The sequence below is a fragment of the Sorghum bicolor genome, chromosome 5 (assembly GCF_000003195.3).
Source record: "Sorghum bicolor cultivar BTx623 chromosome 5, Sorghum_bicolor_NCBIv3, whole genome shotgun sequence".
In the NCBI taxonomy this organism is placed as follows: Eukaryota; Viridiplantae; Streptophyta; class Magnoliopsida; order Poales; family Poaceae; genus Sorghum; species Sorghum bicolor.
Genome location: NC_012874.2, coordinates 273326 through 285934, shown reverse-complemented (window position 1 = coordinate 285934; position 12609 = coordinate 273326). Strand labels below are relative to the sequence as shown.

The 12609-nt window shown below is 42.0% G+C and overlaps 1 protein-coding gene across 1 annotated transcript; it reads right to left on the bottom strand.

Annotated features, from left to right (window-relative positions):
- LOC8067576 (clathrin heavy chain 1) lies at positions 165-11466 on the bottom strand. The gene is made up of 29 exons (XM_002448817.2): positions 11236-11466; positions 10957-11161; positions 10055-10143; positions 9742-9948; positions 9218-9316; positions 9016-9124; positions 8773-8852; positions 8440-8667; positions 8294-8359; positions 6414-6530; positions 5902-6099; positions 5669-5785; positions 5520-5579; positions 5327-5413; positions 5129-5212; positions 4905-5039; positions 4764-4826; positions 4589-4693; positions 4371-4483; positions 4031-4283; positions 3801-3937; positions 3417-3695; positions 2315-3317; positions 1718-2203; positions 1447-1617; positions 1174-1359; positions 914-1036; positions 726-836; positions 165-630 (listed from the first exon to the last, which is right to left on the bottom strand). The coding sequence occupies exons 1-29, from the start codon at positions 11278-11280 to the stop codon at positions 457-459; spliced, it is 5130 nt and encodes a 1709-aa protein (XP_002448862.2). The 5' UTR covers positions 11281-11466; the 3' UTR covers positions 165-456.

The window sequence follows — 12609 nt, the reverse complement described above, 5'->3', positions numbered from 1 at the left end:
AAACATTGAGTAACTAGACTTAAAAGATTCATCTCACGATTTACAGATAAACTGTGCAATTAGTTTTTGTTTTTATATATATTTAATGCTCCATGCATGTACCACAATATCTTTGGTTTTTGGGGTGAACTAAACAAGGCCTAACAATAGAAATCAACAGGTCGTGACATACATTTGTTTGTCCTTCAAGTATTAATACAACCAAAATGTGTCTACAAAGATTATCACACTATACAAATGGTACCTCTTGCTCAACCATCCTCATCCTATCCCATCGTACGGTATAACAGGTTACAAATCTCAAACTCTGGCTAAGATTTCACTCGCCAAAAATTTCCTGGTGCCATAAAGAATATTGATTGCAAACTGTAATCATCTACATACAATTCCAAAGAAGTTCCACTTTTGCTTACATTGGAACAATTCAGATCATCTAAGCTCTCTGCAAAACAACTCTCAGTAGCTTCCCATTGGTGGCATCCCGAATGCTGGCATCGGACCAGGGCCCATCGGCGGCATACCCATTCCACCCATTGGAGGCATGCCCATCCCACCCATCGGAGGTGGACCACCCATGCCAGGCATTGGCGGAGCAGGCAAAGCAAGAGGAAGCAGTTGGGCATACATGTTCTGCACAGCACAAGGGAATGCAACTTGATGTCAATGCCCTCAGCATGAGATGATTGATTATACAAACAAAACATGTGAGAGCAGTTTTAGGTTACCTGCTGAGCCACAAGATCTTTCTCCTCCTTCTCTTTGGCTCTTTCTTCCTTCTGCGACTCAATTTTGTCCTTCACTAAATCATCCACCTTGCTAGTGTACTCACGGATGAACTGCACACGCAGCACAGATTACTATAGTAAACTGTATGTAAAAAAACATCAGCAAAAAAAATGGACCGAAAAGTTACCTGCAACAGGTATGGGAAGGCAAAGTCCAACATGTTGTTCATCCATGCAAGCTCAAGAGCGACATCTGGCCGGATCAAGTCGTAGCAAATGAAGAGGCAGGATGCAAAGCATTCTTTCTTACCCTGCGTTACATGATTGGATGTGTTTACTAATCAGAATGCAATGCCAAGTAGACAGAATAGGCCCTATGGTGCATAGTACTGAATTAGCTTATAACTAGTCTCATATCATCAGTCAATAGAATGGGTTTGAACCAAACCTGCTCAATGAAATAGACAAGCAAGTCCTCTGACAGTTCACGGTCGCCAGATTGTGAGCATGTCTCCATGCAATCCTTGTACATGTTGTCTTTCTTTGATAGAGCAATGGATTGCTTCCACCTGCCAGCCTTCTTGTAAATGTAGGCAGCAATCCTCCTCATTTCAAGCAATTCATGCTTCTCAAGCTGCTCAAGAAATGAACACACACAGGTTATTAGATTCAAAGCAGTAACAATAGGCAGGCATTGCATGATTATCTGGCTATTTTTTACCTTCTGGGCAAGACCTATCTGGTCAAAGTTGTCGTGCATATCAACTGATTCCCGGAGTCTCTCATAGTCCTCCTCTTCAACGTAAAGCTCATTCAAGGCTTCATTCACAGCAGAGACATTGTTACTCTGAACTGCAACCATATATGGTTTCACAAGATGCAATTGGCCAGCCTGTCCAAAGAGCAACAAGACAATCAGAAATTTGAGATGGAATCAAAACAGGGCTAATTCAAAGGGCACCAAGAAAGTTAATTTTCATTCAGATGCAAACCTTGCGCATTATGTCTACAACTCTGGTATGATCTAACCGAAGTGCAAGCACATTTAGCATATCATTAATGAGATCAGGATGCTCTTGCAAATAGAAGTGAACTGCCTTGTAATATAGCTCAACATTTGCAACTTTAACGCAAACATCCTTGAACTGCATATGATCCCATGCATCTGGAGAGTGGTTCATAATGGTGGTGGCAGCATTGTCAAATTCATCATACTGTATGTACAGGTAGGTAAGTTCTTTCCAGTGCTGCTGTTCATCACAAGCTCGAATAAGCTTAGGAATATTAAGACGGGTGGAGAAAAGTTTGATGTGCTCCATAAGCTTCTCAGGGCGGTATCTAGCATATAGAACTCCCAATTCTGTGAAGATGCCCATGTGTGCACGTTCAAGTCCAAGACCACTCTCCATGAGAGCAATAAGTTCATTGAAGCATCCTCTATTCTGGTAGTATTCACTGACTTCTTCCAAGTCATCAACCTAAACAAAAATACAAAAGCAGCTATGTCAGAAAGAAATATATCATAGAAGCTTTGTTATAATGCAGAGACTAGAAAAAAATATATCAAGTACACACTCCAACTTGTATACCTGAACAATAATATTGAGACCACATATTTGTGCAAGACGGAACTCCTCAGCGTCAACACAAGCAAAGCAGACCTCCTTCCATGTTTTGGCACTGTTAGCCTTGCGAGCAGCATCCACAGCACCTTGGAACTGCTTCAGCTTAACCAGGGTAACAGCCAGCTTAGCCCAGTTCGAGATGAAAGCATAGATGATCTTTGCAGCTTCATATAGTTCTTCATCATACAGACGGTCACCGACATTTTGAAGGTTGGCAACATTTGGCATAAGAATGAACTCCTCAATGTCACTGAGCCTGTCAATCTTAGCATATGCAAAGATGAGTTCTCCATCGACTTTGGGTTCCCGTGCTTTTTGCCTTACCATCAGAAGGTACTTCACTAAATCATCGTACACATTAGCTTCTTCAGCAGCACGGATGACATCAAGGAAGTGTGCAGCATCATCTGCGCGAATGAAGGACTCAATTGCTTCACTGACCAGACCTTCACGTAACTGGGCTTTGGCAACCTGGCTCCAAACAGCATCTTCTTCAACACGAAAAGCAAATTCCTCGGCTCTTTCTATGCTCCGGATGTTGTCCAAGAGAACATTGACAGCCTGCACATTTAAGTTGAACTTCTTGAATATAGCAAAAGCCTCCTCATACAGTTGTGCTTCAACAGCAACTTCTCCAACAGCAGGCCCATCAAAGTTATCGAGTCTGTTGACATAGTCCATGACTCTGGATGGATCTGCCTTGATAGCAGTCAAGATGAGCAGGTTCTGCAGATTGAAATTTCCACTGAAAGCAGAATTCTGAAGAACAATCTTTTCAAGAAGCTCAATCAGTTCATGTGGCAGGTCAGCAGTCATGAAAGCCTTAACAGCAGCAGACACTTGCTCAGGGCTCTTGCTCTCAGGTAATGCAGTCGAAACCACTTGGTCAATGAGTTGCCTTCTATATTCATTCTCAGGCTGAAGAACTTTATCCCACAGATCACCATCCATTCTCTCAACCACATACCTGGCATTTTAAATAAATGCAATATGAACATGTAAGCCATCAGACGATGTGGAGGTCTCGAAACAGGTGTCACAAGTCACAACAAGAATTATTACATACCTAGCTTGCAGCTTGAATAATGAGTTTTTGTTAGTGACATTAATAAGTTCATCATCACACTGCCCACGTCTGTAAGCAACAACGGCAAGTGTAGGATCCCGCTTTTCACAATATTTGCCCACAACACGAGAATCGTAAAATGGGTTGGTAGTAAGGAAATGCTCAGGATTGTTGTTGCTGTCAATGATGATTTTCCCAAGAGCATTATGGACATGCACATCTTGGCTACCTTCACTCACTAAGTGCTCCAAGAATTGAGTGAGCAAACGTAGGCGGTTCCTGGTTCACATATCAAACAAATGAGACCATCAGAAAAGGTGGGGGAAAAGGAGGGGTGGCGTGAACCATGTGAATAAGCAAATTGGAGGAATATGAAAAACAAACCTCTTCTCACATTCATCAACCAGAGGCTCAACAGGAAGGAGAGAACGAACAGAGAGAATCAAACCCTTGATAAAATCTTCAGGGCACTCATCATCAAGTAGTTGCCCCACTACCAATGGAGCATTCCCAGGATTCACCTGGAAACCAGAGAAAAGAATTAATCATTCTCATACTCAACATATTACGAGGAACGGCGTCCGAATTAATGCTGAGTCGAAAGACACAACTACCTTCTGAACATAGCCTTCGATATATCGAAGCATGTTGTTGGTGTACAGATAGTGAGTGAGATCTGGCACAAAACCAAAGCGGTCACAAACATTAATCAGTGGACGAGCATCAGGTAGTTTTGCTTCCATCAAAAAGTTCTTTGTCTTCTCGGCATCATAGAAGTTTGACTCTCTAGTTACACGTTCAACTTCTTTGATCTGTCCAGTCCTTGCAGCTGCTTCTATGTACTTGAAATGGATATCTGGGTCCTCACTGTTCCATGTAAAGAAACCTCAGCTGTGTTACATTTTGAGAAAGACATGCAAATTTTGAGAAAGGCATTCAAATGTCAAACTTTACCTGGAGCTCAGATAGGATCCCAAGAAAAAGTAAAGGCCCTCATAAGATTTGAATTGTTCAAATAATTTGATGCAAGCGTCAACCCCTAGCTGCTCAGAGTATTCTTTCGCAGCCTGCAGATGCCCCCAAGATTTCACAATGATTAGAACCAACAAGAAAGAAATGCCAATGGGTTGGTCGAGAGGGGGAGGGGGTCATATGAAACTGAACAGGAATACCTGCACAACAATCTGAAGATTTCCCCTCAGATTAACCAGTAGAAGGTCTTTCATGCACTCCAAAGCCCACTCCCTTGACAAGGTACCAAAGAACTCAACAAGTGCCTGTCCAAGAAAGTTGTTAATGGGCGAAACAATAAAAGAAGATATCTGAAAATTACTGTAGTTTACAAACCTGTGGTTCAATGGCATGGGTATTTACAATGACACGCTTGATATCAGGCAACTCTGAGTAATGCTGCATCACAAAATGTAAGATAAGTTAAACAGGAAAGTGAAGCGAAGATATGAGCTGCCCCAATGCAAATGCACCAACCTGGAGAGCTCGCAAGTACAGACCAGCCTTTTCACACAGCTGAGCAATACGAGGGCGGTCGTAATGACTGAACATACCATTAGCAAGAATGGCATCAGCAACATTCGGGTAAGTCACTAAGTTTATCTCCAAAACCTACAATTCAAACAGACAAAAGCTCCTGAGAAACAAATGTGTACACATCCAAGCGCAACCATTCATGTTCGAAGGGGAAAGATGAGAACCTTGGTTTGAAGAAAAGCATGCTCTGGCAAGTTTGGTTTCAGAACATCCAACAGAAAAGCTGTTGCCTCTCGTATCATATTCCTCTGTTAACAGAAGCATGTAAGTGAAGGCATGCAACCAAATTCCAAAAGGAAGACTCGAAAAGCGAAGGAATGTTAATAGGCAATAAAACAATTATTTACGAATACAAAGCATACCTGAAGGAAAAGATCAGTTATTGTATTATAATCTACTGGGCAGCCTCCCTCCATTTGTGACATCATGAGAGCAAAGTTCACAGCTCCCTGGTATTATAGACAGTGAGAAAAGGATTCATAAGGTTAATGACGCCACAGCCAAGTATCGAATGTGTCTAATAAATGACTGATTTTTTTTTTAACAATCAATCACCTGTGGATCTGTACGCAAGATGGTCTGGAGGAGGAAGAGATAATCTGGCGTGTACCCGACCTGGAACCAAGTTGTATTAAAATTCAAAGCACAAATGAGGCATAACAAGTAACAACTAAAAACAGAATCAATAAAACCAAAAAACAAACCTGCTTTGAGTATATCAGTATCTTGTCAAACTCCCTCCTTTCAGCAAAAGCAGCAACAACTTTAGGGGTTGCCCTAGCCTTTATGTATATTTTCAGTGCAAGATCATTGTCCACAGTCTACATAAAAGTGTACAATACATGGTCAGCAAACAACCAAGACACAAGTGAATGTAATTTGGCAAAGTACAGTAAGATCCATGCAATCAACAAAAACGGTATGATATCCATCTTACCTTGACAAGATCTCCTAGTTCTTCACTACACTCTAGCTTGTCTTCTGCCAACCAATTTTCCAGAAGATTCTTTTTGTTCTGATTGACGACAAGTCGAGATAGCTCAAGAGACTCAAAGGCATTGAGCTTCCCTCGAGTTAGCAATGTGCCAAAGTACTGCAAGAGTGGGGGCGTTTGCCCAGCTTGCACAGGAACACTCTGCAATTTTTAATAAGCATAACAATTCAGTCAAGTTAAGGAACCTAGACTGGAAGCTGATTAGCTGCATGTGTATAGATCAATCCTGATAGCAGGAGGCATGTGATAAAATTAACCATAGCACTTTTTGTCTGTACCTATTACCCAGTAAGCATCAAAGGTTTCTCTTCCAGAGTACACAAAACTAGTCACTTTAATTAACAAGCCTCCACGATTTTATCAAGATTCTAGAACAGTAGTTATTTCACTGAATTAAATGTGTTTTACAGAAATGTACAGAGACTGCAATTGGTGAAAGGAGATACAAAACTCACCTGAAATTTCGCCACGGTCTCAGGCGTCCTCAGGAGACCCTGGGGAGATTCCGCAGCCAGCTCAGCTGCTTCCTTGTATTTTGTCTGTGCAAACAGTTCCTGGAATCTTTGCACAACCTGCAATACAGTTCAGAATTCCTCAATTCCATGAAAACCCTTACAAACTTGACACATATAAGTTCGACTACACAGTTTGTAACCTCCACAAACAGCATCAACATTTGAATGGAAGCAAGGATAATGGTGAAAGCTGTTTGGGAACATAATATGTATGAAAAGTAGTTTCTATGAAAATTTCATGAACACCTAGTGCATGATTTTGAAGCTCAAATTTTTCAGAGATACTCCCTCTGTTAATTCTATTAGGTGTGTTCGATTTTAAAAAGTCGAACTTCAGAAATTTGACCAACAATAAGCCAAAGTTCATAAAGTTAACTGAAAATAAGTCAAATTATGTGCATGGTTAGTTCATAAGTTAATGGATAGGTTTATATTTCAAATATCTTTCACTACGACATTGATTTTGTAGCAGTCGATGATATACTGTAAGATAAATTGGTGACAACTGACAAGTATATCACTAAAGACTTCTTCAGATCCTAACATGCCTACTAAAGACAAATGGAGGCAGTAGTTTACAAGAGAGAGAATATTGGGGGGGGGGGGGGGGGGGGGGACATTGTGTGTACACTTATAAGTCCCTGGGCGTGTTTGTGAAGCTTTGGTAAAACCATAAAAAATAATATGGTATGTGCATATAGTTCTTGGGAATCACCATTTCACCAAAGTAAAAGCATCATAAGCCACAAAGTAGGGGAAAAACAGCTGTTTCCGTACCCCCAATGTTCAACTATTGGTGTTTCACTCTATATAAATAGATCTGGGGCTGAAAACTGTTATTCAAACTGATGAAGCAAACATTATCACAAGATATAAAGTACAAATAAATTAGCGAACTGTTTGGTTCAGAAATTGTAACTCAAGTGTTCATGTAATGAGAAAGCACCGCCAACAAAAACAAAGTAACAAAAACCAGAGGCTGTCATCAGAGCCAAGCTGTCCCTGAATTACCATAGCTGGCGCCGCCGGCGCACCTGTGCAGCGGCGCCTAGAGTTAAGCCATGCGGCCTGATGCTGCCGCCCATGAGCCCAGCGCTGCATCGGACCTGACATCCTGTGACGGCCGCTTTAGATCTAACTGCCACCAAGCACCTACTCCACTGTGTTTGGGCATGAACGTGGCAGTAGAGCCCCGCCGCCGCCCGTGTTGTGCCTCTTGACTCCTGAGCGTGCTCAAGAGCGGCGACAAGCGGCAGGGGTTGTGGCCTTGTGGGCTCGCGGCGGCGCGGCGCTATGGATGGGAACCACAGTAATGCGAAAGGCAATGAAGACGATGGGCTATGCGTCGATTACGCAAGGATGGCAGCGGTATCAGTTTTGTATTGGACGGTATCCAATTCCATGGTACCCGATTGCGGTGGAGACTGAAACAAACATTTTTAACGCAATTGGTTAACGTTGTAAACAGATAACGTTACATGGGACCGAACCAAACGCTACGTAGGTTCTAGTTGCTCCTTTTTTTTACTTACTGTACATAACTTTGTTAGTTTGCTTCCACTTTTTCATTATAAATATATAACAATCTCTAGATACTTGCCCCTCCTCTCTCAAGAAAATTAGGGTCACATAGTTCAGTGTTATAGTAAGGAACAGTACTGTAGTTTACAGGAGAAAATATATTACTAAACACACAGGAAAAAGGTGGCACAGAGAAACTAGGCAAGCAAATAAGAATCAATGCAGCCAAGGAAGTACCACCAACACCAAGTCACCAACATGACAGCATCCACATAAGTCATCTTAGTAATAGAGCTTACCAAGTTCTCAGCACCAGGAAGGTTAGCTCTCTTGGCCAGATTCACAGCAAGCTCAAGGTTGTTTAACTGCATATCGAAGTTGTGTTAAAAGAATTACCTAATGTATAGATCAGGAAAGGAAGTCCAGAAAGTGTAGAAGAACATACTTGGCCACTGACAAAAGGTACAACAGTTGCGTCATTAACTGTGGCATGTAAAACCTGCCCTCTTCTGTTGATAGCATAAAATCCACCAGTAGAGGAAGATTCTGCCGTCAAGAATATAGGGTCTGGACTGATTCTATTTCTGTAAACTGCCGCAGCAGTTTCCAAGTCATATACAAACAAAAGGCCAAGCTTTGTAATTACATAGATAAGCCCATACTTTTGTGAAACCTGCAGCAAAAATGGAATAAAAACATATTAGATCCATCATGTGATGTTCTAATAATTGCACATCTTTCCCCTACGAAGTGCACATTTTTTCCATAAGATGCTCACCTGCATAGCTACAGGAAAATCATCCTGGAAATCTGGTGGGAAGAAGAGGTCGGCTTGTTTCTTAGAAAAGCCAGGTTTCCCTACAACCAAACAATCAATAAGAACAATGATGATATCAGTATACTGCAATGTCTTTCAAAAAAAATGAAGCCCACATAGAAACATAACCAGTGCAATACAAGAAGTTTGAGATGTAGCACTAGAAAGAATAAAAAAACAATTTGATGATTTTTAAATACAAACCTGGCTGTGCACCCAGTTCAATAACATGCAATTTTGAAGTGATCTGTCCAGCATTAGTTGTCTTTGAGGCGAAACAAATAAGGGTTGATGGGTTCTCATTACCAACAACCTAGCATATAATAAGGCTGGTTAATTACAAAATACTAAAAATAAAACAAGCATATAATAAGGTTATTAGCATTTCAAATTTCTGAAAGGGTACCTTAAATGTTGCAAAAGACGCTGCATGGGCTTCAAGGGCCTGGCTACGCTGTTGATCGACAGAAAAAAGTTGCATATTTCCCTTCACCAGTTGTGGCCTCTGGTTGCGTGGAAAGGAGGAAATGCTAATATGAGAAGCACTGACAACAAAGTATTGTGTAATTACTAATTACTACCTACAGAAACTGCTTTTTGTTCAAGTTCAAAAACAAACTGAGTTTTAGTGAGACGATTAAATCATAAAAGGATTGGAATTTGGAACAAGATCAGCAGGAAGGGGGGCAACAGTAATATTATGTGTTTATCAGCACTCATTTGAAGTGTGATCTGTCTAAGTGTCTATAACCAAGAATGACGCAACTAGCAATAAAGTTATGTAAGATCATAAGAGGATTGGAATTTGGAAAAAAAAAATCAGAAGGGGGGGGGGCAACAGTAATAATTGTTTATCAACACTCATTTGACATGTGATCTGTCTATAACCAAGAATGATGTAACTAGCAACAAATTTATGTAAGATCTTACCTCCGGGGCACCAGGTGCAATGCCAATAAGCACAAGCCACTTCTCCGCTGGGTCACATCTGTAGTTGATAATCTGGTTGTTTGCCAAATTAGCTGTCCTATCAAACATCTTGGTGGGCTCAGAATCACCTTCAATTGACCAATGGTAAACAGATGTCTGTGTTACTAAACCCAACAACTTGGGTGTGATCCATTTCCAGAATACAACCTGCAGTTGAAAAGCAAATATATGGAACAAGTTACTTCAAGTACATCTCATTGACAGCTAGGGGAAAAAATTGTAAGATGCAACCATATGGGAAAGTGTTCTATACCTGCTCGGGCATCTGATGAGACTTGATCTTAGTCTTGGCCTCAATGTTAAATATTTGAAGGTGATCCTGTGTTGTTCCAGGTATTTGGGCTGCAAAATTTGAGCAGACATTAATTTTCGTTTCAACTATACTCAAACTATATATGGGTAGCCAGATACTCAATGTGTAAACCAGTCATTTGATTTGCAGTTGCAAGTGCTAGCATCAACTTGACGGTGGTAACGAAGCATGGTATGTAAAAAGTGAAGTGACTGAACTAAAACCCAATTCTAGTAAAGTACCCCAGCCAACAGCAATGCTGACAAGTAAGTAATCTATTCAACAAAACATGTACCCAAACATAAGTTAAACAAGCAATGCCCAGTAAGTAGGTAGAAAGCTGTCAAACCAGTGTGAGAAGAAACACCAGACACTAAAACAGACATGGGTTTTAGAATCCTAATGGTTCCATGCTTTGCTGAACTGACATGAATCCGACTCATCGCAGTGGCAACGATTATACGAATTACAGTGTCTAGCAGGCTAGGATTTTAGGGCGCCCAGCATAATGTTGCCAGAGCCTTGTCCATTCTACATGACTTGCACAAGATCAGACAAACAGGGCAATATACATAAAACTCTGCAAGCAGTTACTGCACAGATCTCAAGCAAAGGCTTGATGTCACTGACTAGTGCAAAATTCAGATGCCATAGTAAGGAACCAGGAGCTTAGATCGCTACCCAGTTCCTAGGCAGGCGGCGACTATTCAGCAAGGACCCTGACTAGAATGGGCGCAAGGGGTAAATCCCATGTGGGCTGGGTAGTAGCATCTAGGTGGAAGGGCATGATGAGAATGAGATCCCGCGCAGTGGAGGCTAGATCTAGGAGGTGCGGGCGGTAGGTAGAGGCAGCAAGCACGAACCTTTGAGGGCGAGGATCCTGGTGTTGGGGTTCATGAGGGCGGAGTCGGCGGTGATGGGGCGGCGGAGCGGCTGCATGGGCATGGCCATGTCGATGATGACGACGCTGTTCTGCGGGGAGGTCTCGCGGACGCAGATGTACTTCTCCGACTCCATGGTGACGTGGGTGAAGGTGACGAACTGCGGCGCGATGCCCAGGCTGGTGAGCTGCGGAGGACAAGCAAAGCAACGAATGATCAGTGAGTGGATCAGTGGAGGGAGATCTCTGGCGGAGGTGTTACCGTGAGCGCCTCGCGCATGGCGATGGGGGCGTTGGCCGCCGCCATGGCGACGGGCGGCGGTGCCGAGATCTCTCCCGGCTAGCCTGGAGCGGAAGGGGGAGAGCGCGGAGGCGGCGTCGCGCGGCGCGGTGCCTCCAGTCGGGGTCGGGGGAGAGATCTGATCTGAGGAGGGGAGGGGAGGGGAGGGGAGGGGGCCGGGGCGAGTCGCGACGCGACGCGACGGAACCAACCAGCACAGCGGTGCGTGGGAAGCGACGGGGAATTTAGTTTAGTGGGCGTCCCATGTGGACATGAGCTTTTAGCTCATTACTCCTCCATTATTCCTCTAATTTCCTCGTGTCGATTTATGCTCACATCGAGTTTCCTTCGCTACCGAGGCCTTATTTAGTTCCAAAAAATTTGCAAAACGGACATTATAGTATTTTTATTTATATTTAACAAATATTGTTTAATTATGGACTAACTAGGCTTAAAAGATTCGTCTCGAAAATTATAGATAAATTGTACAATTAGTTATTTCTTTTATCTACATTTAGTGCTTCATACATATATTATAAGATTCGATGTGACAGAGAATCTGAAAAATTTTGCAAAGTTTTTTAAACTAAACAAGACCCAAGGTGAGGTAGGGGGTTTAGGTTTAACCATGCCCAAAACTTAGGTCTTGTTTAGTTTCAAAAAAAATGCAAAATTTTTCAGATTCCCCGTCATATCGAATCTTTAAACGTATGCATGAAGTATTAAATATAGGCGAAAATAAAAACTAATTATACAGTTTGGTCGGAATTGACGAGACGAATCTTTTGAGTCTAGTTAGTCCATAATTAGACAATATTTGTCAAATACAAACGAAATTGATACTATTCATATTTTGCAAAATATTTTACAAGTAAACAAGCCTTACTCCTCTAATCGAGGGAGGGAGGGAGGGAGGGAGGAAGAGAGCTTCCTTCATCATCAAGGTTGTTGAGTTTGATAGTTTGGTAGTTAGGGGGTGTTTTGGGACTGCTTCATAAACTCTGCTCCACAAACTCTACCATGGAGCAGCTCCACAAAAATTAGAGTTTTTGGAATACCTCTTTAGGTGCTCTCACAACTCTACCTTTTTCCCTCGAACTGAGTGTGTGGAGCTGAAACCGTTTGGCTAAAAAACGTGGAGCGGAGCTGAAAAACATAAAGCATAGCAGTCCCAAACACCCCCTTATTATGATCATAATATGCTTTCAAATCTTTAAAGTTGAGATTTATAAGAGGTGGTCGGCTCTTTTGTCATGCTATCTTTTAGCTTATGTTAAAAGTAGAGTGATGCTAGAATCATGTGTAGTTATTAGTCGTAAAAGTTCAAATGTATGTTTCAAAATAAAGTGACATGCC

Coding starts and splice junctions, on each gene's coding strand:
- LOC8067576 (XM_002448817.2), bottom strand. CDS start 11,280: ATGGCGGCGGCCAACGCCCCCATCGCCATGCGCGAGGCGCTCACG. Junction 8,668..8,772: donor ATTTTCCTGTAGCTATGCAG/GTGAGCATCTTA, acceptor TTTTTGCTGCAG/GTTTCACAAAAGTATGGGCT. Junction 5,580..5,668: donor TACTGATATACTCAAAGCAG/GTTTGTTTTTTG, acceptor ACTTGGTTCCAG/GTCGGGTACACGCCAGATTA.